At 45.3% G+C, this 27,432-nt stretch overlaps 2 protein-coding genes across 8 annotated transcripts in view; one reads left to right on the top strand and one right to left on the bottom strand.

The window, feature by feature from the left end:
• Nucleotides 1–15,797, top strand: part of flt1 (fms related receptor tyrosine kinase 1) — a 25,164-nt gene extending 9,367 nt beyond the window's left edge. The window contains exons 9-30 of one of the 3 annotated variants that reach the window (XM_037456312.2): nt 5–174; nt 265–412; nt 5,392–5,515; nt 5,904–6,012; nt 7,076–7,384; nt 8,994–9,140; nt 9,213–9,344; nt 10,401–10,507; nt 11,144–11,279; nt 11,655–11,759; nt 11,868–11,981; nt 12,123–12,211; nt 12,548–12,632; nt 12,713–12,810; nt 12,910–13,032; nt 13,169–13,280; nt 13,388–13,487; nt 13,592–13,697; nt 13,788–13,879; nt 14,129–14,198; nt 14,281–14,372; nt 14,869–15,797. In XM_037456312.2, the coding sequence (XP_037312209.2) occupies nt 5–174; nt 265–412; nt 5,392–5,515; nt 5,904–6,012; nt 7,076–7,384; nt 8,994–9,140; nt 9,213–9,344; nt 10,401–10,507; nt 11,144–11,279; nt 11,655–11,759; nt 11,868–11,981; nt 12,123–12,211; nt 12,548–12,632; nt 12,713–12,810; nt 12,910–13,032; nt 13,169–13,280; nt 13,388–13,487; nt 13,592–13,697; nt 13,788–13,879; nt 14,129–14,198; nt 14,281–14,372; nt 14,869–15,043 (2,743 nt within the window). In that variant the 3' untranslated portion in view covers nt 15,044–15,797. Of the gene's footprint in view, nt 1–4; nt 175–264; nt 413–2,209; nt 4,293–5,391; nt 5,516–5,903; nt 6,013–7,075; nt 7,385–8,993; nt 9,141–9,212; nt 9,345–10,400; nt 10,508–11,143; nt 11,280–11,654; nt 11,760–11,867; nt 11,982–12,122; nt 12,251–12,547; nt 12,633–12,712; nt 12,811–12,909; nt 13,033–13,168; nt 13,281–13,387; nt 13,488–13,591; nt 13,698–13,787; nt 13,880–14,128; nt 14,199–14,280; nt 14,373–14,868 lie in introns of those variants that run through there. The other 2 variants (XM_037456311.2, XM_037456313.2) reach the window with 2 other exon arrangements.
• Nucleotides 15,767–27,432, bottom strand: pan3 (poly(A) specific ribonuclease subunit PAN3). Of its 5 annotated transcripts, none has more exons than XM_037456322.2 (19): nt 27,006–27,432; nt 26,504–26,924; nt 25,452–25,573; nt 25,121–25,190; nt 24,965–25,035; nt 24,638–24,782; nt 24,266–24,504; nt 23,754–23,858; nt 23,597–23,654; nt 23,071–23,232; nt 22,443–22,559; nt 22,065–22,244; nt 21,188–21,353; nt 20,895–20,982; nt 20,654–20,793; nt 20,194–20,323; nt 18,470–18,534; nt 18,252–18,390; nt 15,767–18,163 (listed from the first exon to the last, which is right to left on the bottom strand). In XM_037456322.2, the coding sequence occupies exons 2-19, from the start codon at nt 26,838–26,840 to the stop codon at nt 18,023–18,025; spliced, it is 2,475 nt and encodes an 824-aa protein (XP_037312219.2). In that variant the 5' UTR covers nt 26,841–26,924; nt 27,006–27,432; the 3' UTR covers nt 15,767–18,022. The 5 variants fall into 5 exon arrangements, with proteins under 5 accessions (XP_037312219.2, XP_037312217.2, XP_037312218.2 ...); XM_037456320.2 differs by having other exon boundaries at nt 26,504–26,862; XM_037456321.2 differs by having other exon boundaries at nt 24,266–24,483; nt 26,504–26,862; nt 27,006–27,429.

Here is a 27,432-nt window from a genome sequence, read left to right as displayed (position 1 = left end):
ACAGGATGAAGGATGGTAAGGTGGCAGCAGACCAATGCTCCAGATACCACATGGACGGGACTTCCCTGGTGATCCGGGATGTGGCGGAGGAGGACGCCGGGAAGTACACTGTCCTCGTACGCATCCAGGAGCACAGACTCTACCAGAATCTCACGCTCACACTCGTGGTCAAAGGTGAGAAATGTAATTCTTCCCCCACCGATCTGTCCGCGACTCACCTTCAGGGGGTTGAACTGTTGTGTTTGTGTTCTTCTGGTCTGGCAGTGAGTCCACAGATTGGGGAGAAAGCCGTGTCGTTGCACGACCCCGGCTCGGTGCCCCGGGGCAGCAGACAAGCCCTTCACTGCACGACCCACGGAGTTCCTCCTCCACACATCCAGTGGCTCTGGCATCCCTGCCCGTCCAAAGGCCTGTGAGTAGACTGAACGTGTGCACGCTGACACATGAACCACTAGTCAGGTTCACCATTGAACAGTCTAAATACTTTTGCACTTTTCTTTAATAAATAGCACTGTTTAACTATTTTAATGAGACAAATTAGACATGTATATATATTCATATGATCTAATGACCCACTTTTGTTATATAATAGTTTCTTAAATCATATTATTGTATACATACATATTGTACAAATCTTTTAGACAAAGGCTACAATTAATATCAGTGCTATAATGTATTTATCTGTTTTATTTCACGGTGGGTGGGTGTGTGTGTGTGTGTTTGTGTGGATGTGATTTTGAAAAAACGAGACATGTTTTGTCTATTTCAACGCGTGTTCAGACAGCATTTCCTTCTTGCAACCAGAACAGATGCCTTTGGGGGCCTTTTATGTGCAGAGAATGTGTAAAAGTGTGTGTGTGTGTGTGTGTGTGTGTGCGCGCGTGTGCATGTCCGTATACGCACAAATGTGTGTGTGTGTGTGTGTGTCTCATCGTGTTTATATGTTTGCTTACTTGTGCAACTTTTTTCCCATATGTTTGTTCTCTTACTGTCTGTGTTTCCTTTTTTCATATGTTTGTTTAAGTGTATACAAATGTGTGGCAGCGTAGGTGTGTGTGTGTGTGTGTGTGTGTGTGTGTGTGCGCACCATATTCACAGACACAGAACACAGTGTATAGCAGACTTGAAAGGACAGCGAGAAAAAAAAACACACTTCAATGGAAACCAGTTCCGTGCTCTCAGTCACGATTTGTTGGTTTCCAAATCAAACACTATGATTTAATGAATTTCCTGTCCAGGGCGCAGTTTAAGAGGCCTGTTTATTATTGTGATTGCACACTGCATCCTGTGATGCCATTTCTTATATCTGACACACACACACACTATATATAAAGTTCTCCTGAGAAATGGCCCAACCCAATGATGCAGAGGGACAGACTTAGTCAACACACGCGAGTGCTCGAGCCTCACTTGGCTAAAACATTGATTGAGTGGTTCTTGGAGGTCAGCTACTTATTGTGTTGCTCATGACCAAGTCAGAAAGGTTAAGTATCACCTGAGAGCGCCACAGCAGCCGCCCACACTTTATCCCCACTGACATCATCGGTGCACTTGACCCTTAACTCCGGCTCTCTCACATGGCGCCATGTCTAGGTGCCTCCTGCGTGGTTTCACCCGTCCATCTCCGCCATGTGTACATGAACATCTTCTAGAACAGCAGGGGATGCTTAACTATCGGATATTCTTTGTCAGAGTGATATAAACTCTTCATCTCATGTACATAGAAAATCTCTTGCATACTGAGAGAATATATTTGGATTTTCAGGTAGAAATCATTGAAATGTTGCTTGTGTTGCCCCTCCTTATTGTGTCATTGTGTCGATGCACAGTGTGTATGAGAGTGTATCTTGCTTTGTTGTGACGAGAGTTTCATGCAATCGGCCAAAAAACACAATTCCTTGATTGACTTTTAAATGACATTTCAATTTGACTAAACAAACGACAGAACACAAAACATGCAGCCATGCGACAGAGAAGCATTACTGAAGATTTCACTACAGCACTGAAGCTACGTCTTATTAACATAAAGGATCTAGATTATATTTGCATAGGGACTTTTCAGCAGATGACATTGGGCCTCTTCACTGGCTGATTCATGGTCTTTCGTAAAGCTCTGTTCTGGTTCTGGTTGTGCTGCAGTGTCTGCAATGAGTGTGTTCCTTTTAGTTAGCTTTTGGCTGGATCCTCACTGGCCCCTTGTTCTTTGCAGCCCGGCTGCACCACCAGCCTGACGCCCCGCCGGAGGAAGCCCAGGGACATTGGACCAGGACGGGCCGGGCTGATGGGGGGCCTCGCGCCTGGGCCCTGGGCTCACTCCTAGGGTCTGGCCCTGGGAACCGCAGCGGTCTTATCTGGCCCGGGCAGGAGGCGCACTGGGCTTCCTGTGCGAAAATCAGAGCGCTTTTCCTCTCGTTGTTTGGCTTCCTCTCCGACGCGAGACGCTTCCCAGCAGCGTGATTGTCCCTTCGTCTTCAAACGTGGCACAGTCCGCTTCCTCAAGAGCTTGATCTATTCTTGAGAGACCCCCCCCCCACCCCCCCCCACACACACACTCCCTCCACACCCCTTCCCCCAACCCGGCTGCCCCCCCCTCCCACACACACGCCTCTCCAACCCTTCGCCAGCTCTGCCCTCCACCGCACCCGAGCATCGAGAGCAAGCCCCACCCTGCAGCCCATCCTCTCCACCACCACCTCCACCTCCACACGCTCATCAGTGCTTGTCCACAGCAGCCAGGGCCCCCCGTGACCCCCGCGTGATGGTTCTGTACGCGCCCCAACTGGTGTGCAAAAAAAAAGAAAAGGAAAATTAGGAAAGTGACTTCAAACACTGTCGAGCGGTGAAGCCCAGGAGAGAGACGGGGAAGGCAGGAGGGAAATAAGCCACATCAATAAGGATTTAAGGACACCTGCTTTACTTTTACTTATTTATTTATTTCCTTCATTTTCCCAATTTAAGTCCGCCCCTTTGCACCCAGCCGTCCTGTAGTCTTACTCTTTACTTTTTTTTTTTTTACATTCCACAGACATTTTGAGCCAGAAGAAGTGCAATTCCATTCACCCACCAGCCACATTTCTGGAGCTGCTTTGCTTGTTTTTTGTGTCCTAGCGTGGTACTATAATGGGTGCATGAACCGTGCCTGTCCCAAGGCCCCCCCTCCCCCCAATCTGATTCTGACGTCCGCAAAAAGCTGTGAGTTTCTGTTCCGATTTTTCAAGCCACCGGTAGGAGGTCAAACGCGCTCACCTCGGACGGGCAAACAGAGGAGAGAGGACAAGTGTTGTGTTGGTCACTACGGGATATGCCTAAAGTTCTCTACTGAAAGACTGACGGTCCGCAGACGCCTACCATGTAGGACGTGTCCGCAGACCGGAGACTACGCCCTCCGTCTCATTGTGTCACCACCCTGTGCCGTCCCACGCCAAGATGTCTCGTTGGTCAAATGATGTCAGTATAACAGACCTTGTCTTTGTATTGAAAGTTGATTAAGATTAAAATGTATGAGTGCCACAAGAGTTTTAGTAAAAGTCCATTTCTGTGTGTATGTAATGCGAGTGTGAGTCCTTGTGCAGGAACGTCTGTGTGCGTGTGCGTGTGTGTGTGTGTGTGTGTGCGAGTGTGTGTGTGTGTGTGTGCGTGCCTACCTGGTGTCACCGAAAGATATTCATTCATTGTATACAGATGTTCTATGAGTAATATATGAATCTAATATTTAATAATTTTATACAACTAACTTACATATGACGAATGACAATATTTGCCAACTTTGTATGAATCTGTATTGAAGTGTTATATCAGTTGTTTGTGTTTTTGCATTAAACTTTGCTTATATTTGTGCACTGGTTTATTATGCCCTGTGGTTATTCTGGGTTTGAGACAGGACCGGACAGGGACAGAGGTAAATAGTGTATTTTAGGCGCTGAAACAAGACAGGAAAAAAATGCGGGAGACAGCCCCCCCACCCCCTCCCACTGATACACAACCCATTCATACATCCAGGCGGCTGCTGCTCACCCTGTTCTCAGTTACACACTGTGTGAATGTGGCACGAATGGAGACACACGCCTTTTATTCGCTTTCTGCTCCTAACCCTGTTTATGTCAACACATCCATCTAAACTAATCATATGTGTTTATGTGTGTGTGCAAGTGTCGCCCACTGGGAAGCGTGGGAGTGTCTGTGTAATCTCTGCCTATGTGATGGGTGTACTTTTTGTCTGTGCGCTTGGTGTTTGCGTGTGTGTGTGTGCGTTTGCATGCACGCTTTTCCGCCTGTGTGTGTGTGTGTCGGACCCGTGGTGTCATGCACAGGGTGGGCCGTTCGTGCAGTAGTGCATGCCAAGAGGAAGAGCAATCAGGGAGCAGGCGAGCGGAGGGAGGAGCTCAGGACAGACGTGCAGCAGAGAGGGGCAGTGACACCTTTATAAACAGGCAACGGATACGTGGACTCGGTGGAAATGACAGTTTACAGTCAGGATGATGGTTCATGTCTAAATAATGAAGCTGCGTTCTTTCTATTAATAAATATACACATGATTCCTCTTAATGACGCACAGAAGATGCCCTACGATCACGTAGCCATCAAGTATTTCTTTTTTGCATTTACTTCAAATCAGGCCTAATTACTTTGTTGTATGGGGATATCAATTCTTATAAACTGTATTTTTGGCCATAATGCACTTAACCCCTTTGTAATGAACAAGCCATGCCCGAAGTATTTCATTTTGTATCGACTGTGGTTATTAGAATGAATCCATTTTTTCTTTATTATATACAATTATTACACAACTATGTATTTTACAACTACTGCCTCTTACATTTAACACGTTTACACAATGTAGTGCTCATTAAAAAGAACTAAGAAATAAGCACATTTACTTGTTCCCTGGTGTGGATGACATGGAGACATGTGTATAAATAAACCAGCAAGCCACCATGTGATCTAGCTGCCGTTCCCACACCTCAACCAGTGTGTAATCTATGGATTTAGACTTGTGAGGGAGAGGAACTCTTGTCCTGGAAATGTGGGATGACTTGTTAAGAATGGAAGGAAGTTGATGACAATGCCACCTCTGCATCCTCCGTGAATGAACAATTCAGCATTACAGAGCAATCCGAAAGATCCTATTGTCCACCTGCAGGGCAGGTTAGGAGGACGTGATGCTACTGGTTAAAATAAAAACGGTCCACAGATGGAGATTATGAGAATGAAGGTGAAGATCAAGCAGCGATGATCAAGGCGTTTCACTGATGTTTTGGTTTTCCTCCTGCCGAGCACAGCTGAGAAACTAAAACACACACACAAATGCACACCTGGAGGCGACGTAAAATGACTTGTGTCAACACAGCTGAGTCTCTGTCCCTCCTCCTCCTCCTCCTCCTCATCCTCAAGGTGCGTGTCTCCAACGTCCTCCTCGCCATGGAGCCCTGTGAGAGAGCGAATCCCCGCCACGTCCACAAGCAACCACGTCCGGAGTGTTACTCACAGACAGGAAGTGCTCCAGGGGAAGCAAAAGGTAGGTGAAGCATTGTAGCACAGGGAGCCTGTTAGTGTGTGAGAGCAACTTTCATGTCGAAATGTAGCATGACTGCAATTTTCTTCAATGCAATAGTTAACAGATTCACTGATGAAAATGGAACTAAAACGCAACAATCTGAATAGAGGTTTAATCACATGTTACAACTATAACTAACCCAAATATAGACCAGAAATTGTCACTGTTTAGTTTATCGATGGAAACATTGTATTTTCACTCAGCGTGTCCTTTATTAGTACTAATCAGCTTGTGTGTTGGATGTGTGCAGGAGGCCTCGCTCACAGGCCCCTATTGTCCCTGAATGTGGGTTTGCTTGCGCGCACCTGTTTTTAATCATGACCACGCAGATGTTTTGTCCTCTGCACAGACAGTGGGGGTCCTGACTGTGGCGGAGGCCTTTGTGTCTGGAGTTTACCGCTGCGTCGCCTCCAACGCCGTCGGCACCGACCAGCTGGACTTCCACTTCTACGTCACAGGTGAGGAATCGACTCCTCCGACGCGCAAACCCGCCGGAGGTCTGCACATCTTTCCGCTCCTCTCTTCCACTTCCCGGAGCCGTACCGTAGCGAGTTCAGCTAGTTTTCTGTTGTCTTTGTGTCCCCTGGTGGTCTCTCTTTAGTCCCTCATCGGTTTCAGACTGAAACCAGGCCAATATATCAGTTGATTCACTTAGTGCTCGGTCGCTATTGCAGCTTCAAAAATGATTGAAGATGAAATAATCTAAAATTCTTCTGTACCTTTTTACAGTTTTACATCATTTCAAAATATGCAATTAATTATCTCTCTAAGCCTGATATATACTGATACATGTTCTTAAAGAACATGAACAAGAACAGATTTTCCTTAAAACCTCGCCCTAAAACCTACATTCAATAATTGGAATACCTTCTTTCTCTTACAAATACAAAAAAATACTAATTAATAATAAGGTTCTTGCTATGACTTGCTGTTGTCCACTCATTCATGTGAACGAATGTACAGTGGTTTTGCATCGGCACAAAGTGCGGCCGCGTGTGTCACGTGTGTCGATCCGGCAGGTAAAGCCTCTTTAGTCTGTTTGTGCGCCCGAGTGTGCGTCTGCTGCAGAATGCGGCGCTGAGCTGTGTGTGAACGAAACAGGAACCTCGGGGCTCTTATCGTCCCACTTCCCCGTACAGCACACTTCCTTGGACTGGCAGGTCCGCTTTATTTCGGGAGGCCTTGGGGTGTTCGGGAAAGATAAACACTATCTGCCATCAGGAAACTCTGTAGCTGTTTCCACGGGAAGTTTCGGATGGCTAAAGTAAATAAAAAGCCTTTTCACTGTATCCCACTGGCTGCGTGTGCCCACAATGGCCATTCAACATGCCGTCCAAGGTTTGTCAAAATGGAGGAACGGGTTGAATCAGCGCTGCTGGTTTCACGCACCAGACAGGATCCAGGGACACTTGTCGGGACACTGAGAGGGGTTTTCATCAGACAGGAGACCAGCGAAGGTTTATACTTCCTTCCTCCCTCGCCTCTTCTTCTCACCCGTGTTCCCAACATGTTCTCCCTCAGACGTCACAGGAGGCTTCAGTGTGAGCCAGAGGGAGGAAGCCAGAGAGGGCGGAGACCTCCACCTCACCTGTGTGGCCAGCAAGTATCTGTACACAGCGTTGTCGTGGCAACAGGTGAACGCGACGGAGGACGCCCATCCCCGCGGCCCTGACCTGAGCGCTCAGCGCCTCTCGTCAGGGGAGTTTTCCAATAGTCTGGTCCTGTTGCTAAGCAACCTGACAGCCAGATACTCCGGAGGATACCGATGCTCCGCCCGCCACCTGATCACGGGACAGGAGACACACCTGGACATACAGGTGGTTGTCACAAGTGAGTAGTTACAGCTCTACAATATCCTCTTCGTCATCCTCATCATCATCATCTGTAACCCTACAGTCTATACTAGGGATTCTCTTTCTTAGATTATTTCTTAAAATAATTGATTAGTACATAAAGATTTCTTTATGAAGCACATTTTGAAAGTTTTCACTCACTCTTTCCAGTACAATTCTGTATTATCTTAATCTATTTGACTAAATTTATCTTAAAAATGTACACTTTATTTTTCAACCAGACTTGGTATTAGAAAGACTTAAACAAACCTTAATTTGAGCCGTTCCTTGCATCCTTATAAATTACATTATATGAAAAACCGGTGCTAAAATGAATCACTGATCGTAGAGCTGAACAAGGGCCCTTGAAAATAACAGAGATTCATAATTTTTGTCGCAGGGTGGCGAGTAAGTTTTCAGGGCCTGGATTTTCTGCTGTATGAGTGTTCTACTTAATTTCTAATTTAGACCCTAATATCTCAACAAACAATAACAAACAATAAATACAAACACACACACTCTCTCACAGAGTTTTGGATGTTGGGAATCGGGTCCCCTCTGTTTCCTGGGGCCCCACCCTGCCTTTGCTCTTTGCGCTCCTGCTCAGCACCTCTTTCACGTGGGAATGGGCTCTTGTCTGGAGGAAGAGCACACAATGGTACTTCCCACAATGCCACATTTACAGGCCCCCACACAGGGCCGGAGGAACAATCAGCCAATCAGACACTGTCAGGCCCGAGACCCCGCGGACAATCATCAATTGTTGTCCAGGAGGAAGATAGGGGAAACAACAATCAGTCGCCTTGGTTAAGTGACTTTTCTTCATGTCTTTTACTGCTGTTCTCTATACAATCAGCGCACAACGCGTCAACTTCCTCCCTCGGGACCCCCGCAAGGGACTTGCTATACTACTATAGAGGCACAGTGAACTGAGGCAAATAGAGGGAGAATGGAGTAAGAAATTAAATCATGTGGTCAAAACATAGAGTGGGATTGTTGTTGTATGATCATAGTGTATTGAAAGAAAACCCCCCCAAAAAAAAACTGCATACAAATTGTCCAATAACTGTCCACGTAATGAAGTACTACATTGTTGTAGGTTTTTGGAAATGGGTTTTTATTGCCCCAGAGAAACCCAAACGTGGGCTGACTCACAGGTTGAACTCATGGCCACTCTTCTGGAAGAATGTGTCACTACCAGTGCACCATTATATTATTGTCCCAAAGTGGCACTGGTCCAAAAAACGGTGTCAAAAAATAGCACCGCTTTCACTTCATCACAAATCTGCTTAAGTCTATAAATACCTGACACTGTAATACATTATGGCAGGTCTAACTGTATCAAGTATACAGTGTAGTATACAGAGTTTAAACACTTGTAACAGTGTAGTGAGATAAAATCCAGATTAGATATTTCTCTGGGATTCATTCTTAATCTAGAAAGTTACAGAATATTTCAGGATAAATGGAATTGAGTAAAAATGTTGTTTCCTTGAAATTTAAGGTTATTTGAAGTATAAATAAAAGTATCTCAAAATAGTATTTAAGTCACATGTGCAGTGCCCCAAACACTCAAATATTCATGCTGTGTGTGACTCTACTCTCAGTTCTGGAGCCTCCGGTGCTGCTTAACAATCTTACCGATTGTACGGTTAACGCCAGCGCCTCGCTGATCCTGAGCTGCCCCTCGGAAGGCGTCCCACCCCCGGCCGTTACATGGTACAAGGATGACCGCGCTCTGTTCCAGGGATCAGGTAAAACACACGAACACGCAGCCTGCAGGCGGCGTTCGGGAGTCTTAAAAGCGTTCGTGCCGTCTTCTTTAGGTATCGTGATATCGCCAGAAGATGGGACCCTCCACGTGGATCGGGTCACAGTGGAGGACCAGGGCCTTTACACGTGCCGGGCCACCAATGTGAGGGGCTCTGCAGAGAGCTCTGCCCATATACGGGTCAACGGTAACTAAATGCACTGGTATTCTTCTGCCTTTGATCAGCTGTGTTTACTACTTCTTACACATGGGACAGTTCCATATATGGGCACGTCTGAATGTCCATTGTTCCCGGTCCTGTAAATAGATGTACAGTCTCCCTGTACAGACACATGTACAGTGCAGTATTTCAAGTGTTTTTTATGCACGGAGGCAATGTGTGTCAATTATATTAGTGGGAGATTTCATGTCTGTTTATCAATTCTTAACATAATCCAAAATTTGGTAAAACTACTTGTTGTTCAGTGTTCTTTATTCACACACACACACACATACACACACACACACACACATACGGACACTCATGTGCACACAAACACATCAGTCAAGCGTCCGGTGCAGACAGGCCCCATGTAGTTCTGCTACCCCACAGTTTTAGCATCATTCCACAGAAAAAGTGGTGGACACACGTCCCAGTCAGGTTCTGCAGGCGGAGTGGCTGTGAGTCTGAGTGTGTGTGTGTGTGTGTGTGTGTGTGTGCGTGTGCGTGTGGGCGAGTGTGGGAGTGAGTGTTTTTGTGTTCTGGTCAGTCAGGAAGGAAGCTGTCTCCCGTTTTTATTTCCTCCAGAAAGGTCCCGTCCTGCCTCTCACACAGGCTCCACACCGAGCTGAGCCCAGCGTTTTCACTCGGTCACATTAAAGAAAGAAAGAATACATGAGATGGGGATTGAATGAATGAGTGAGTGAGTGAGTGAGGTGGCTGATTGTGGATCACAGTGAAAACACACTGCCCCCATTTGGAGGTTGGAAGGCAGACAACATCTTTAACCTCAAGCAAAAGGATGTCACTTTAACCCACTTTGTCACTTTGTTCTCTATTGTAAATACGATTATCTCAATCTAAATCATCTCAACAGAATGCATGAATGTAGAAATCCTGTTTTAAGGGAGTTTTTCCTCTTGATATATTTAATAATGTTCAAAGTACTGTGCAGCTGCCTCCAGGCTTGGGTGCACTAAAGTACATTCCTTCTAATACTAAAGAAAACCTAATGAGCACTGATGTGTGTTTGTGTTCGTTTAGGAGCCACAGAAGCATCATTTCTGGAGATTCCCGCCCTCACCTGCACCTGTGTCGTTGCCGCTCTATTCTGGCTTTTGTTGACTCTCTTCATACGCAAACTGAGACAGGTGAGATGAAACAGGTTATATAGGAAACATTAATACTGTTTGTAGGTATCTTTAGTTTCCGCCATATACAGTAATTCCGTCTTTTGATTATTATATGACTGGATGGGCGCCGTTTCTATGCAGCAACAACATTACATTACATATATACATGTCATTTAGCTGATGCTTTTATCCAAAGCGACTTACAATAAGTGCATTTCCACATAGAGATACATCTCAGGCTTTTATTTTCTCAAGTCTTTTTACCTCAGTCATCATAACATTGCCAGGTGTAAAGACCTGTGGTTTGCCTGTTTCAGCAAAGCTGCAATAAAAAAATTATTTTTTATTCCTACAGACAACAACAAGGGTCCCACAAGTTTCTTTGTCCACGTTGCATACATATCAATACACTTAAAAAAATCACTTTGAAACATTCACAGATTCAATTTGAAATTGTTGGATTGTTGTCACATGTATGTTCGATTTAACATAAACTGGAACATTCATCAATGACAATAAAATCCACTGATATAATAATGAATATTATTTATATAATAATATACTTTGATTAAACAATTTAAAAACTGGTAATTATTAAGGGAAATTCAAAAGAGTGTTGATATATAACACTGGTTTTATTTTCTTTCTTCAAAGCCGAGTCACGCGAACACCAAACCTGAGTACCTGTCGATCATCCTGGACAGTGGAGAGGGGCCAATAGAGGAGCAGTGTGAGAGACTGCAATACGACCCCAACCAGTGGGAGTTCCCTCGGGAGCGGCTCAAATTAGGTACGAATGTCCAAGGAATGGATGTTTTTAACATTAGACCACTGGTGATGTGAAGGATTTTGGGCACGTGATGCTAATGACGGGCCAAAGCGAAGGACTCTGAGATCCCATTACGGATAAAGGACTTTCTCAGAGGTCTTATCGGTATTATGGGGAGTGACTCTCATTCCATTAATCAGACTTTGTGTCTCTGTCGGCTGTGGTGAGCTAATCAACTGGGGGGAGGTAGGGTGGGGGGGTGGCTAATCAGCCCTCCAGGGTGGGTCATTTAGATCGGCTGCTGATGGGGTCTCTTTTTATCAGCATCTCACATCCAGGATAGACAATAATAGTAATTAATGAAGGAGCCTCCCCCCCCCCCTCTCTCTCTTACAGGGAAACCTCTGGGCCGTGGAGCCTTCGGGAAGGTGATGCAGGCAGCTGCGTTTGGGATAGAAAACGCCTCCAGCTGCAGCACTGTGGCTGTTAAGATGCTCAAAGGTACCACGTGGAGTCTCACGGTATTCCCGAGGAAAATGAAAGCCCAAAACACCGCGCAAAGACACTTCCAACTCCACTCTGTTTCTCTTTCTGTCCGTCGTCCACCAGAGGGAGCTACAGACAGCGAGCACAAGGCGCTGATGACCGAGCTGAAGATCCTCAACCACATCGGTCATCATCTGAATGTCGTCAACCTGCTGGGAGCCTGCACCAAACTGGGAGGTGTGCTCTTAATACGCATTTAGACACATGCGCCGGTGCACCAGTGCATTTGAATGCAGGAGCTATTCATCCATGTGTTTGTGACCTCGCACTCAGGCCTATCTTCACACTGTGTGTGTGTGTGTGTCTCTGTGTGTGCAGGGCCGCTGATGGTCATTGTGGAATACTGTCGGTATGGGAATCTTTCTACCTTCCTGAAGGGAAAGAGAGACGTGTTTGTGCACAACACGGTGGGTCAACGATGCTGTTTGACTCAAAACAGGACCTCGGTGAGGAGTAGACGGAGGCGTGTGTGTGGCCCACATACTTCTCCTTACAGGGGAGGAAAAAAAGCAACAAATTCTGTTTTTTTGCTGTACACAATTACAAAACCATGTAAACGTCGGTTTGAAATATGTTATCAGTCCTCAAGCAGGATGACCACTTCCTTAATTTCTTCACGGGTTCAGACGAAAAAAAAAACATTTTCACAGAGCAAAACATGTTGATTGATCAAAAACACATGACAAATTTTTTTTATGTATATTTTTTTTATTGTGAAAACCTCTTTGTCTTTGTCCCCTCAGCCTGCCAGAGGAGAGGACGGGGGGCCGGCTTCTGTCGCCGGCATGTCTGAGTTTGATGAGCGAGACGCCAAAGAAAAGCCCCCCAGTAAGCCGTGAGCTTCCTGGAGTGTTTCCTCATGTTTGTGAATAAGCAAGTTGCTTTAATATTACGCTTTCTTCCTCTAGGTCACAAATCGGCCTCCAACTCGCCCTTATTCCCAGAGGATCTCATCTCTTTCAGCTACCAGGTGGCACGAGGAATGGAGTTTCTGGCCTCTCGCAAGGTCCGAAACTTGATGTGTGTGTTTGTGTGTGTGTGTGTGTTGATGCAGGTGCACTTGTGTAATTTTTGTGAGTCATTCGCCGTGTTCTCGTTGCTTCAGTGTATTCACAGAGACCTGGCAGCCAGGAACATCTTGCTTTCTGACAATAAAGTGGTCAAGATCTGTGACTTTGGTCTGGCCAGAGACATCTACAAAGACCCCGACTACGTCCGCAAGGGAGACGTGAGTGCACACAAACAAAAAAACATTTCAACCATTTTTGGGGGGACATTGCAATTCTGGCGGAGACCGCATCTAAAGAACTTTAAAAGTTTCACCTAAGTGGTAACTCTGCTGCTGTCCTCTGATTGGCTGACAGGCCCGCCTCCCTCTTAAGTGGATGTCTCCGGAGTCCATCTTTGACAAGGTGTTCACCACGCAGAGCGACGTGTGGTCGTACGGCGTTCTGCTGTGGGAGATCTTCTCTCTGGGTAAGAGGCCCAGGTGGTGGACAAAATAACAGACACACGTTGCAACACAAAAGCCCTCTAAAAGTTATACTGATTACTACATAGAAATGTGTGTGTGTGTCCAACAGGAGCTTCTCCGTACCCCGGTCTTCACATAGATGAGGAGTTCTGCCACAGACTGAAGGGGGGAACAAGGATGCGAGCACCTGACTACAGCACACCTGAGATGTGGGTGGATCCTTTGAGGCTTTATGTCATGTGACACAGGTGGTGATGCTATCGGCGCTTTGATTGAGAGTTAAACCCTGCACCTGTATGCTTTGTGTGCCCAGTTACAGCACCATGCTGGCATGCTGGGAGGCCGGTCCCTCAGACCGACCCACCTTCTCGAACCTGGTGGAGACCCTGGGAGACCTGCTGCAGGCCAGGGTCCAGCAGGTCACACTCAACACAGGGAATGTTTCTGGAGCAAAACGTCCACACAAAGATGTCTCACAAATGTCTGTCTTTGCTCCCTGTGTTTAACAGGAAGGGAAGGATTACATTCCTCTAGTATCTCTGGTGGGTGGAGATACCGGCGAGACCTTCAAAGAAAACGTGCTGGCAGTCACAAACTTGAGGTAGAAAAACATGAGAAATATATAGTTAAAAAAATGTCACGCAGACCTTAATGGGTCTGGATTAGTGCACCTTGGCTAAAGATGTAATAAAATAAACACAAGAAATGGGAGAAAATGACAGGTGTGGATGTGAAAGTTGAGAGATGCGTGAGAAAACTGAAACTTCATCACAAAACAACAGGAAACAGCTTGAGAAAGTGGAAACATTTCCAAATGCTGACGTTTTGAATGTGAATCCAACCTTTGCAGTTACATGAGGGCCATGGCCACACTTCAGACGTTTGAGGAACCACTCTGCAAAGAGCCAGACAGCCCTTACGTAAGAAAGCTCCTGCACTTCTGCCCACACACAATTTAATATTTTGAATGAAAAGCTGCATGTTTCCCCCCGCCGGCTTTAGGACGAGCAGAGCGACAGCGGCATGGTTCTGGCATCCGAGGAATCCAAGAGTCTGACGTGGAACAACGGCCCAAAGATCCGGAAATTCAGCAGGTGATCTTCACTTAATGTTTTATCTCTCGACTCGCCTCCCACCAAAGACCTCGTGTCGCCTGCTAATCCTCGCCGTGCAGAACACGTTTATCACAATGCATTTGAGAAGGAGGCCTTAGGGGCCGTGTGAATTAACTGTAAGTTAAAGGTCATTTTGAAGCTTAGTTTTGACAGGTTGTAACTCGTTAAATACAGTGTAAACTATGCTACTTTTTTATTACGTACAGTCAAGCATAATATTCTGCATTTACATGCTCTTTTATGATTTTCTCCAATTTGATTGCATTAAAAATGATCTAAATTCTTTTGCTACTTTTTCATTTTTGAGTTTATAATTTTTTTGGCGTACTATATTGTGACTTTCATTATTTAGCTTAATACGATGAAAGAAATGATGATTTAGACAAATAACTCAAGGATCGGTCAAAGCGTGATGCAGTATTTCACCTCGCTGCATTAGAGACGAGGCCATAACTCTGCCTCTGTATGTTTTTAGGTTCTTTGCCTTCACTGCGTGCCGGGACCAACAGGTGCCTTTCCGTTTGGACAACATCAAAGGTCTCTGGGACGACTCGGTCTCGCCCTCCATCCTGCCGTGTGATTGGGAGTCTGACGAGGGGGGCTCTCCTCCTCCGGACTACAACTCGGCTTTCCTCTTCCCTTCCCTGTAGCATCAGGGAATACACACTCATACATATATAATAAATGTATATGTATATTCCTGCTCACAATCTTTAATCAACTAGATCGTAGTCTGCGTCCTCCACGTGTCTTCTTCCGTCCTCCTTTCTCTCCTGTGACCAAAGATGAAAACACAATTTAAGAGATGTAACACACAAACATCCTTTTGCTGTTCTTAAGTTCACCAAAACCTCTACAGTTACATTACCACACATAATGCTTCCCAGAGCAGCTAGGTGTTATGCCGACATACTACTAGAGCGTATTCTTTTGGTACCTCATGTGCTGAGCTTTGTTAAGAGGAACACTGCTGTATAAAATAATAGTTCCTCAAACACCGCTTTTATATGCTGGAAAAAAAAGTAATTCTACACTGAATGATAGTATGTTTGACTGGATCTATTCATCTGTATTTATTTAAATGCTGCATTTATTCCATGGATGAGACCGTGGATATGTACTCCGTTGCCAGTTTCCTTTCATGAAGGTTCTCTTGTTCGGTTTAAATGAAACCGATTGAAAAAGGTTCCAATGGTATTAATGGAGCAATATAACAAAGATACATTTATCTCACCAACATTTAAATATTCTCCAGTATAAAACAAATTTGTGCTGAACTGTATTATATTTTTATTTTACATTTTCAAAATATGTTATTGATTAAAAGCTGTAATGTACCCAATTTTCAAAAACAAGACTATATCCTGCATGTATCAATTTTGGTATTCTTTATTAAAATACTGCTGTACACACAAATATTGCAAAATTTGAAACAATGAACACAAGAGGGGCATAAAACTTCCTAAGATGGTGATTGTAGGTGTGTTTATGTGAGAGGGGGAGGGGGGGGGGGGTGTGTCATCATGTGGAAGATAGTGATATGAGAACTGACAGTGTCTGGACCGTTAGGCGGGCGTGCGTGTTTTAAGGGTTCTCTAAAAGCACCACGTTCACCACCAAAAATGTTTTTTTCTGTTCAAATCACTAAAACAGAGGAAGTAGTACATGATCCATCACGGCCAGCTCTCTGCAGGGTTCGTTACAGATCACCCACTTCCATGGCAACTTTGAAAAGTGAATGTAAAAAGCCAAGACGATGTTCTTGTTTAAGCCTTAAACCTCGTTTTGTGTGTCTCTCGCGCAGCGCTTCATCCACGAGACCCTTCGGTCTGCAGGCTTTTGCTGGAGCGCACTCGTCAGAAGCTACTGAGAACTAGAATAAGGCAGAGAAATCAAGAACAGTAATTATACAGAGCTCGGATTTATCTCCATCAGAGTGAAGCAGGTTTGCACCAAATGAAAAACGGGTGATTCAAAGACGTAGTTAAGGGAGCGACATGATGTCCCTCTGACTGATCTCCACCGTGCCGCCAACTTCCTAAAAGCTCCCCCGTCCACCCCACTGTAGCTCATCCATCCGCCTGCCCCGGGGCTGACCAATGACAGCCAAACACATTCAATCATTGGGCCCCTCCGGCTTCAAGTCGTCCTGAGAAAAGTCAAAGTCCTCCGAGTGAGTGCCGCTCAGCCGCCGCCACCACGTCTGTATTTCATGATCTTTAAAAGTCAAATAAAACGTAACTGTTGTTGCCCCGTTCTCGCCGGTGTGCTTCATCCCACCCCCCACCCCCCTCGAACCCTCCCCCTGCTGGAATTGGTCCACAGAATAATAAAGGTTGACTTAAGGCAAAAAAACAAATTGCCCTCCCGGTTCCCACCATTCATTTGTGCACAAAATCCAAATAAAGAGGAAAACGTGTCACTTTATCGCAAACGGGCAGTGGCCTTCATCCCCTGTTTGGAATCGAAGATTGGGATTAAAGTAGAAATAAGAGGAGAGTAAAAGGGACAGAAAGGGGACGTTGGGGCAGGAGGACAAGTGGGCGACAAAATAAGGACATTCCCCAAAGAGGCAGCAGTGGCTCCACCTCAACAGAAGCCCCACCCTCGGTGTGCTGGACAGCCAAACCAGAAGGACCCGTCCTTGAGCAGTTCATTAACCAAAAAGGTGGTTACTCCAAAAAAAACAACAACAACAAAACAACGCTTGGTAAACGGCATCAGGAGGAAGCACCCCTTCTCAGTGCCAAAAAAAATAAATGTGTACACCCAACCCCCCCCCCCCCCGTGCCCCCAAATCCAAGTCCATTGTAGCTTGCTCACCCACAAGCGTCATGTTCCACAATCTCCCAAACTAAAATTTCCTAAATCAATTGATTTTTCCAGTTTTAGGAGCCCTTCCCACCTTCCCAAGTGGCTCGTCCTTTTTCTCAGGGGAAAAACCCCAACCACAGCAAAGAGAGAGAGGGGGGGGGGGGGGTGCCGTCCCACTCTAATGAAAGCCTTGAGTGGTGTGTCCCGTCTCCTAGAGTGTCAACAATGAAGGGGGTCTCCAGCCGGAAGAGAGGCGCAGTCCATAGAAAGCTGGGTTTCGTTGTTCTTCCGTTTCACCTCCTCTGGTGTTTGAGTCCGTGTCTCCAGCTCTTTCTACACCCGGTAGGCCACTCGCACATATTGATAAAAAAATAACAAAAAATTAAAATCTTAGTGCAGCCTCCTCAGAAAAATAAATCCCAAATGTTGAAACAAACAATAAAAGCCAGGAATTAGTTCAAAACCTCATGGTTTGTTTCGTGTTTTGTTCCCCAAATCTAAAAAAATGTCGTCGTACTCGTTTGTCACAGTTTCCGTATTTGTCCTTTCATGGGGTTTTTTTTCTACGCGTTTTTTTTAATGATTTTCAACAGGGGGGTAGGGGGGGGGGGGGTGTGTTTAGGAAAACTAAAAAAAAAATACACTTTAGAAAAAGCCTTCCTGGTGGACATAGTCAGTGTATGTGACTGAGGTTCACGAAGCCCCGCCCCGCTGCCTTCGCCGTGCTGATGTCATCTCCGTGAGACTGGTCCTCCGCTGTAGTGCAATAGGGTGCTCCAGGTACAGCCGGTCCCATCCCGTGCCCGAAGGGGGCGCTACAGAGAGCCGGAGGCTGCGGCCTGCAGCTCCTGGAAGGTACTGTCGAAGCAACGCTTCAGGTCCGAGTAGGTCACGACCAGGACGCTCTTCTCGTCCCGCGACACCAGGCTGATCTTCTCGGGAACGCCAGCGTCCAGCTGCGTGAACACAGGAGGACGCGGTTAGAAAACACATCACCGCATAACGGAAAAAGAAAAAAGAAAAAGGAGGAGAAAGCTCGCTGACTTTGTTGAGGCAGGAGACGATGTGGCTGAGGTCGATCCAGGGCGCCCCGGCTTCCGTCACCTGGTGAAACAGGTGATCCCGGAAAAGCTTCAACAGGTAGCGGTCGCCCGTCTCCGACCACGACGGGTCTTTCTGAAACCTGAGAGACGCAAGCAGGGTCACAGAGTGGAATCATAACTCACAGGTAACGCGCGTTGCTTATTAAAGAAGCGACTTACTCTGGGCGCTCGTTGATGGTGCCCAGTTTGGCCAACAGGCGGAAGAGACGACCGTTTTGCACCTCCTGCGAAGAAAGGAATTCAAATTGGCAGTGATCACACAAAAATGCTAAAACTCGGCGCCTATTGAAATAACACCTAAACAAACAACATCTGATTTTGTTCGCCGGGAGAAGCAATGTCCTGCTGGTCACAGTCGACAAAACCCACTTTGGATTTAAGCTTCAACATGATGGACAAGCTCAGCGGCTCGTCCTCCTCTGTGGAGGGCAGTGTGGAGCTACGGGGACCAGACCCTTTTACAGCACAGGGGACATTAAAAGACAGGATGGGCTAACGTGCTAGTGTCAGCGGATAAGACAGCTCACTGATTCAGAAGCCCTCTCTGTCCATACATGGAGCTGAACTCTCGCAAGTACCAGAAGACACTTCCTCCTTCGTAAAAGGCAATCACGAGAAGCGGCATTTTTTCCTGGAAATTAATCGGTTTCTGTCCGCGGTGTCCTCTGATTGACATTTAAAAGAAATCACAAGTGCCAACATCACCAATACGTTTTTTTTTTTTTAAAAAGCTCCTCAGCACCTCAACCAACTGTTAATGTAGACACTCGTGTCTGCCAACTTATTTGAATACTGAGCGACCGAGCTGCTGTTAAATTGTAAAATGAGCATCCGGCACACAGCATCAGGTTATTGTCAACAAGTTGTAGCTCACCTTTCCCCTCTGCAGATATAATTTACTCCTGCCTCTTCCTCCTCTCTGTCTGTCTGTCTCAACCTTTCAAATTTCTTTCTGCACTGTTGGGCAAAGTGAGAATGATTGAAGATCAATTAACCATGTCACACCCGTTGCTCTTGACGTATCGGGCCTAGAACACATGTTCAGTTTCATGTTTTGGTTTGGAGATACTAAATGCACAAACAACCACTGGTATCTCAATCGAATTCATGCTTTACGGTTCAGAGTGCAGGTTTGTGATACATTTAGTTATCACAATATGCACAATTTTTGCATTGTAGACGATGGTTACATTTGCACTTAGAAAACACCTTCCTGTTTCTGCTTATTGAGCACGAAAAGACCAGAGATGACTGAAGAGTATCAGCCTGACCACTTAGTGATCACTCAATTGAACCTTGACTTGAAGGATTTATTTGTAAATAACTTTTTCTATATTTTACTTGCATTACAACCACATTATGCTGCAATGGAATGAGAAGGGGGGGAGGGGGTAGACAAGATGCACTCACACTCTGCCCGTCAGCACAGATATCAGCAGATCACAGGCAGGTTTGGCCCAAAAATATAGACTTTTCAAGCCCATTTTTTCGGTGAACTTCTGTTGTCGACATTTTGTGAACACTGACTGAAATCTAACAGAAAGGCAGAGACAGAAGTTGTTTGCGGTACGGCGATAACAACCCCAAGACAAATGTTTAATTAGCTCGATGGCTGTGTCCGAAGTCCGGGTGTGAAAGGGAAGTTGGGGCGCGAGCGAGAACAAACACGAGGCGGAGGCCGGCCCTTTCACACGCTTAACACGGGGGGCGACGACATTCGAGGCGAGACTGCGAGGCCCACAATATACCAAACAACTTCCTGTGTGCACAACACTTCCCTCTTTGCTCACTAAACCACTTGCGTCCTCGACCCAACAATCCAGTCACGCTTTTCTGCCCTGCAAGACACAAAATCTCCTTTTTATTAATTTCCCTAACCATACCTTGGCCAGATCCTCCTCAATGACATCGTTCCTCATCTGCGATGCATCCAGCTGTGTGTAGAATCGAGCTCCAATCATCGGCATGATGTCATTGACGCTGCGCAGGCGAGACTGTTCAGTCAGCAAATATCTGCATACAAGGAAAACATCCGTTTATTGTGTGAGCGGAAACGGACTCGGCAAAGAGAACGTTGTGGCACCGCGTTTAGGTGTCAACACTTGAGTCTTAATGCAGCCCCTCGTGAGACATTTAAATGTGTCTCTGCTACGGTGCAGAAGGACATCATGTAAAAGCATAAAAGTTGACCTGTCATAATTGTAATTGGCAGTTTGAGGCTGACAAAAGACTACATTTGAGATCCAAAATCCCCCCCAAACAAATATATTATGGTAACAGCAAGCTTTATTCTTTCACTTGAGGATTCTAGGATTGCACACGCTGCACCCCTCCCACCCTTACAGGATGAGGTTCTTCAGGTCTGAAGAGTAGTTGATGGACACCAGCTCCATGGCCTTCTGCAGGTTCTCCCTCTGAATACCAGCCAGTGAGTTGCATGCCAACGCCAGCACCACCTTTCCCAGTGACACGAGGTCTGCTTGCTATGAAACAGAAACAACTTTATAAAGGGGCATACTTAAAGTTCGTGGAACGGAAGCGACTCTCCTTGTTAACACTTCTTTTGTGTATAGTCAAAAAGTACCTGGTACTGTGGCATTAGGGCAAGATGATTGGTTTGACTGCTGTCAAAGGTCAAGACATCAAACACCCCGACACAGTTCACCCGTAACCTGCAGAGATAAAACACTATTATGGTTTATGTGCACGTCTGAGTGGATTGAGTGTGCAACCACGGGGTTGTGAAAAAAAGGAAGTATAATAAAATGACTCTTCTGCTTTTAATGTACTTACAGCAGAGAGCAAACATTGAAACTTAACACTGGAATCAGTGTTAAGTCTATAAAGAGACTCTGGGGTCAGCTCCTCGTGCTGTACCTGGTCTTGCCGGTGATAAGGATCTTGCTGGGGTCCATGACGCGGCAGGCCAGGCCGGCGGTGTGGATGGTGCGCAGGGCCGAGCTGAGCTGGACGATGTAGGCCCAGATAAGAGACTCCGGGAGCAAACCTGCATGCTGGCGTGGGGGGGGAGGTTCATGTTGTCCTGCACATGAGAGATACGGTTTATCACCCAAATGCAGCTTGCGCCGTCAAAATAGTAAACCCTCAAACTGCCACTTAGCTTCCTTTTCTCCAGGACAAACGCAGTTCTGAGGTCAGTAAGAGATACGATTTATAGTCAATTGAATTTAATTTCCCCCAATTTAGATCACAACTAACCTTGACTGCTGATTATTCTTTACAACATATACAAACATGAAAAATATCTACAAGGTCTCCATCTCTATTTCTTAAAAATGTTATATGATCTTTTTCTTTTGAGGCATTTTTTAGCATGTTTCTCTGTGCAGTTCTATACAATTGACATTGTTTTTATACAGACAAGACAAAGACCAGGATCTAGACGGTTTTGCTTCCTCTGTCTGCACTCATGTAGGTAGACACTACAGCACCTGTCCTAGGATCAGTTTCAGCCACAGTTTCCTTTGAGTCCCTACACTAACTGTCAAACTAGGAAAGTTCAAACTCCAAACAATCTACATTTTTTTGAAGCCTCAGAACCTCTCATTTAAGGCCCCTAAATTAAGATGCATCTCAATTCAAAGAAGGGCCGGGTTGTTTACTGTTTACTAGACAACCATCAAATAGGTTTACTAGACAACCATCAAACAGCGGATGTGAGCGACACGGCACACAGCAAACACACACAAATAGACCATAGCTGATGACCTCATTAGCATACAAGTGAACAAACCCCAAGTGTTGGAAGCAGATGGCTGAAGATGGGCATCTGGGGTGATACTGGCTTCATTGTGACGGTAGACCAACTCACCCCACTTCCTCTTGGTGAAGAACGAATCTGCCGCAGGGTCATTGAAGTGTCTGCCGAACATGGTTTCTGCACCCGCATGAAAGTCATAGGAGAAGACCAACGCTGGGACAAACAGAGCCATGCGGGAAAGGATTAGAAATGACAGAAATCTAAAAAAATACCAGCAACTTAGTAGAGTTTAAATGCAACACTGTGGAAACAGGTATACCGATCCACCGTTTAGCCTTTTGGGATGAAGTTGCGGATTATGTAACACATTCCCTGAAGAGACAAAAATGTTCATACACAAGAAACACTTACAGTGGTCTCCAAAGGCCTTTGTGGTGAAGACCTCCCTCAGTGTTACAGAGTTTGAGTGCTGAATTTTCTTCCACATGTCCACCAGCATCATACACTTGGTGTTTACGAGGCGGAAACCTGTATACGTTTCAAAAAGAGACACATCATACAAAATAGGCAATGAGAAATATAGCAACATCTTACATGTCCTACACATAAAATGAAAAAAAAGAGATTTAATGAACTGTTTTGTTTTTATTTGTTCAACAGCAATGCATTATTTGCCCTTTTGAAGAAAAAAAGACTTGATGATTTCTTCCTATTAGAAGGAAACATACAACTTTTTCTTTTTATTCTTTTTTTATTATTGCAGTTTTGCAAATTACTACTTACATCTAGTATTAGTTGATAAAGTTGTATTTTCTGAAAAATACCCATTATTTGCAAAGGGTCATTTGGAAAAGATTACACCATCAAAGATTTTTTTTAATTATCAGTGCGCTTTGGAAGCGAACTGTTTTCAAGCTAGTGGCATTATTAGTTACTAAAAAAACAACATTGAGTCAATACACCAATACACACTTCCTGAAATTGGCTTTTTTGGTGGTGTGACATATGTGTTACCGTGTTTTCTGAACACATTTATTACCGTGTATCCTCCTCAGACAGTAAGGCAGGTCATCCTTGCTGTTGACAGCCTTGTAGCAAGAGGTGATGTAGCTGAAGTTGCTGGTCTTCTGCATGCGGTTTGGTGGGGGCAGGGCCTCGAGCGGGAACAGGCTGTGGTAGCTGTCCACCTCCGAGGGTACTTCTGCCAAAGAATGACGTTCCAGAGGAAATAAATTAATGAATGAATAACATGCTAAATTAAAAACAACTTATTGTGACTAGTTCACATCCAATATAAGGAATAATAAGTTTTGACCATTACAAAACCAGCACTAGATTATAGTTTACCAAATATGATTTGCTCTTACATATTTCAACACCCTTAAATTCTTACATGAGGGAATCAACTCAACATTTGTTTCAGTAAGTAATGCAGGTTTGTTAAGTTGTAGACAACAGCATCAAAATCGTCTTACAGGCTGAATCCAAAGCCTACATTTCTGCAAATAGGAAAATTATTGAATTAATAACAAGACTTTGTATTGAAAACAATGCGGACCCTGTACCTGTGTTCTCTGAGTGGTCAATCTGGGCCATGGTTATCAGATGTCTGTTTATCAACTCCTGGAAGACAAATTAAATGGCGTCACATTAAACACTACCCCTAGATAAAAAGACATGGGTAATACTTTGTAAAAAATGAGGTAGGTATGTGTAAAAAACCTGTCGGAGTTCATCTGCCATGAAGAAGGACGGGGCGTTGGCTTTTGGCTGCATGTAAGCCACATGGGGTGCAGTGGGGGGATAGATATGGTACGTAGGAAACACCTGCGATGAAACCAGAAAAACACAGCTTCCTATTTATTGAGAAATGAAAACCGATGAGATCATTCTTTTTTCAAACTACAAACTCAAAGCTATGCAAACTTAATATGACGGAGGGAAGCTCTAATGATTTTAATGATGTGTTAAGAGGGCAGACGCTCTCTGAAACCAAATTATAAACGATTTTGGCAAAATAAAGGGTGTTGCTGAAATGTTGGGTCATGTGCAGGAATTTAGGGGTCAATCTTTTGCACTTATGCAGTTTTCTTGTTTGCAATCCACTTTTAAAAATGTCCTATATGATGCTGCATCTTTGAGTCTAGTTAGCAATTCAAAAGTATTGTAGTGTATTCCCAGCTGTTGTAATTCCCAAATAAAATACAAAGTAGCCCACTTTGTGTAGCACATACCATTCCGGCCATTGGTGCTGGGGTGTTGTCTGTGTAGAAGTAGGTGGTCCCCCCTACAGTTTCTTTCTGGATCATGTGAGGTCCCTGGTCAGCTGCACTTGTGGGCACCATGTAGTTGGCCGGGTTTGGGGTGTGACTGCGCCGACGTGGAGCCGGAGAGGTGTGCGGTGTAATTTTTGGGGAGTGGAGAGGAGAAGATCCCGCAGAAAGAGACATACCTAAAATTGGAGACAGAGAGTCTATATTGGTTTCAATAGCGGCACATGTGGTGCTGCACACAAAGAGGGAATTCTAAGCTTTTTGACATGTACAATTGCAGAGCCTAAGATCAAAAACAAAACAAGGTGGAAACAGAGCTTAAAGAACCCTCACCAGGAGCCAGGGCAGCAGCCGTGGAAGTGGGGAGGCCAGGATGTGGGAAAAGAGGCGAAGGGAAGGCCTGGACAGTGGACTGAACCATTGCGGCCATACGTGGAGCTCCCTTAGGGATGAACTCACTTGCTGCCGGGTTAGGAGTCTGATGGTACACAAAAAAACTGTTTACATTACATCTACCATACATGTTGACAATAGACAAAAGACATAAATCAGTCATCCCAGTGGGGTCTTAACAACGTGCTCGTAGAAAAGAACAGTACTGACATTTTAAAGCACCTTACTGATTTGAACTGATTCGGATGAAGATGCTTGTGAGCTCACCTTTCTCCTTTGGGAAATAGTAAGAGCACCAAAATCACTAAAAAGTGAGGATGTCGGGGAGTTCACTGGATCTGTGGAGACCAACGAAAGAGAGAGGCTTTTAATATACATCGGATGAGTACTGTACACTGCTCCGCTGAGCACCGCAAGTCTTACCATGAGGGCTGTGGCTGAAGTTCTTGGCACAGTCGTTGAGACTGGGAGAGCTGCTGCTGGTGGTCATTCGCTAAAGAGAACAGCATCAAGAAAAAAATTGTTAAAGAAGACGCTCTAATATGCATAAATATTTATCAATAAGTCAGATGCAAATATTGCATTGTGATGAAATATGTGAATTAAGAGTCAAACATTTAGATCAATAATACAATATATCAATACAGGTACAAGATCTCCTTGTACCTTTGTTTATAACCAAAATGACATTCTTTATCAATGCAGTTTTGCCTTAAGTTTACACTAACTTGAATATGCAGCATTGCATTTTTACCTGCATCATTGAATATTTAGTCTCAGCTGGGCTTCCAAACCCATTGACGCCAATAAAGCTGCTGCTGAAGTAAGAGTTGGTGAGATTGGCATCGCTCAGGGTTGCACCCTCCATCCCTGGGACTGTGGATTTTGGAAACAGCAAGACAATTATGTGTTTGACCGATAGGATAATGTTGATTATGCATGTCTGCACTACTGCATGCTTACCGAGGCACAAACACAGAACTAATTTAGGAGCATATAAACAGTTCTGCTGCTAACATCACACTGAGCGAGCTAAGTCTACCACAGAGCGATATGCACAGAGCATCGTTTAATACACCCCCCAAAACAATAAAGGTTTATGGTAGCAGTCGTCCCATGTTAAGGAGAACATGATTAGCCTTTGAGTTACACGTGGATTTGAGTTACGGTGGTTTGTTTACGTTGAGAACCACCGTGACACAATGCTAAACAAATGCCCCGTGAACGGGGTGGTTAAGCTAATGTTAGCAAACAGTACACTAAAACTACATTTAATATGAATACCACAGCTCACTTAAAACATTCAACTTGAAATTAAAAACCGGAGCTAGAACTAAAATAGGTAAGCCCTAGTAGAAGGCAAAGCCACACGCGTTGAAGTTAATAAAGGCGGTCTGTTTGAAGCTAGTTTAGCTAACGCTAGCTAGCTAATAGCTACAGTAGCTAGCAGTAGTGTCCCGGATTTTCCCACTCACAGCTGTCATACAAAAACAGCAGGCCTCCTCCGTGCGAGCTGCAACAGCATGGCTAATGTTAACTGCATGTTGTCACAATACATTACTGATAACTTCACCACCGGAACAAACGTTTGCTTCATTGTCAAGTCGAGCAAAGGAGCACAACGTATGCTAGCTGCATGCAGAAAATAAGGTTTGGCAAGTAAATGTAACCCACGTTGTTTTGGGGGGTAACGAGGCCTCAAATGAATCCCCGAGCTAGATTTGAACAAAGCCCAACAAGGCCCAAAAGTAAAGTCCCAGCCAGTCACCCCGTGAGAGGCCTTTTCCTGCTGTAATTGTTACTCACTTGATAACAGCTGCCCCTCTAGAGATGCACCTGGAGGACCCAATGGTTCACTTTTCTTGGGCACACCGTTCCCCCCGCCGCCCGGGCAGGCCGCTGCGGAGCCGCCGAGAGAAAACACCGCGGGCGTCCCGACACCTCCGGGCATCGACATCGGCACGGGGCTACCGCCGCCGTGCAGCGGCAAGCCTGACATGGACGGATCCTCGTGTAGGAACTGGCACTCTTCCCCATAAAAGCAGGTTTTGTCCTTCGCGTAATATCGGCAAAACTTCACCTTGACATTGGGTATTCCGGCACCCCCAAGCGGAGCAGCTGAGGCTGGGAGTCCACTGTTCATGGCACCGCTGCTGCCGCCACCGCTGCTGCCGGAAGACACTCACACATAGAGAGACGCAGGTAGCTAGCGAGCTAGCCAGCTAGCCTGCAAAAAGATCCCCCCTTAACGGAACGAATGTATATCAGTTCAGCTGGTGAAGAACACGCAAAACCCGACGGTACTCACATTATAAGGCTAAGATGCATTCGGGGTTTGAAAAAAAATCTTTGCATGCGTGCAATCCTGGTCGTCGTTGTTGTCGCTATCCATGCAGCTGCCTCGTTCGTAAAGTAGCCTGTTGTTGTTTTCTTCACTTGCAGCCCGGCTGCTCTGCTAAGGACTCGCTAGCATAGCTTTGCATTGTGGGTACAGCGTTTGGCGGAGTTTCCTTGCGAACGCGAGCTGCAAATTGAATCTGCCGCACAATACTATCGTGACATGCGAAAGATTAAAGCAGATGACGGGGTAAAGCTATTTTGATTGTGCGCATCAATACTGCTTAGTGCTTTTGCTAGATGTTTACATGTTTTAATTCTAGCAAACGATGTCATAACTGGATTGGCATGGTTGTATAATGTATATATATATCTGCACTGAATACTGAAAAAAATAA

This window comes from Pungitius pungitius, chromosome 19 (genome assembly GCF_949316345.1).
Source record: "Pungitius pungitius chromosome 19, fPunPun2.1, whole genome shotgun sequence".
Classification (NCBI taxonomy): Eukaryota; Metazoa; Chordata; class Actinopteri; order Perciformes; family Gasterosteidae; genus Pungitius; species Pungitius pungitius.
This window is presented reverse-complemented; position numbering and strand designations above follow the sequence as displayed.

Coding starts and splice junctions, on each gene's coding strand:
- pan3 (XM_037456320.2), bottom strand. CDS start 27,052: ATGCAAAGATTTTTTTTCAAACCCCGAATGCATCTTAGCCTTATAAT. Junction 23,859..24,265: donor CAGCACCAATGGCCGGAATG/GTATGTGCTACA, acceptor GTTTCATCGCAG/GTGTTTCCTACGTACCATAT. Junction 20,794..20,894: donor CCCTAATGCCACAGTACCAG/GTACTTTTTGAC, acceptor TCTGTTTCATAG/CAAGCAGACCTCGTGTCACT.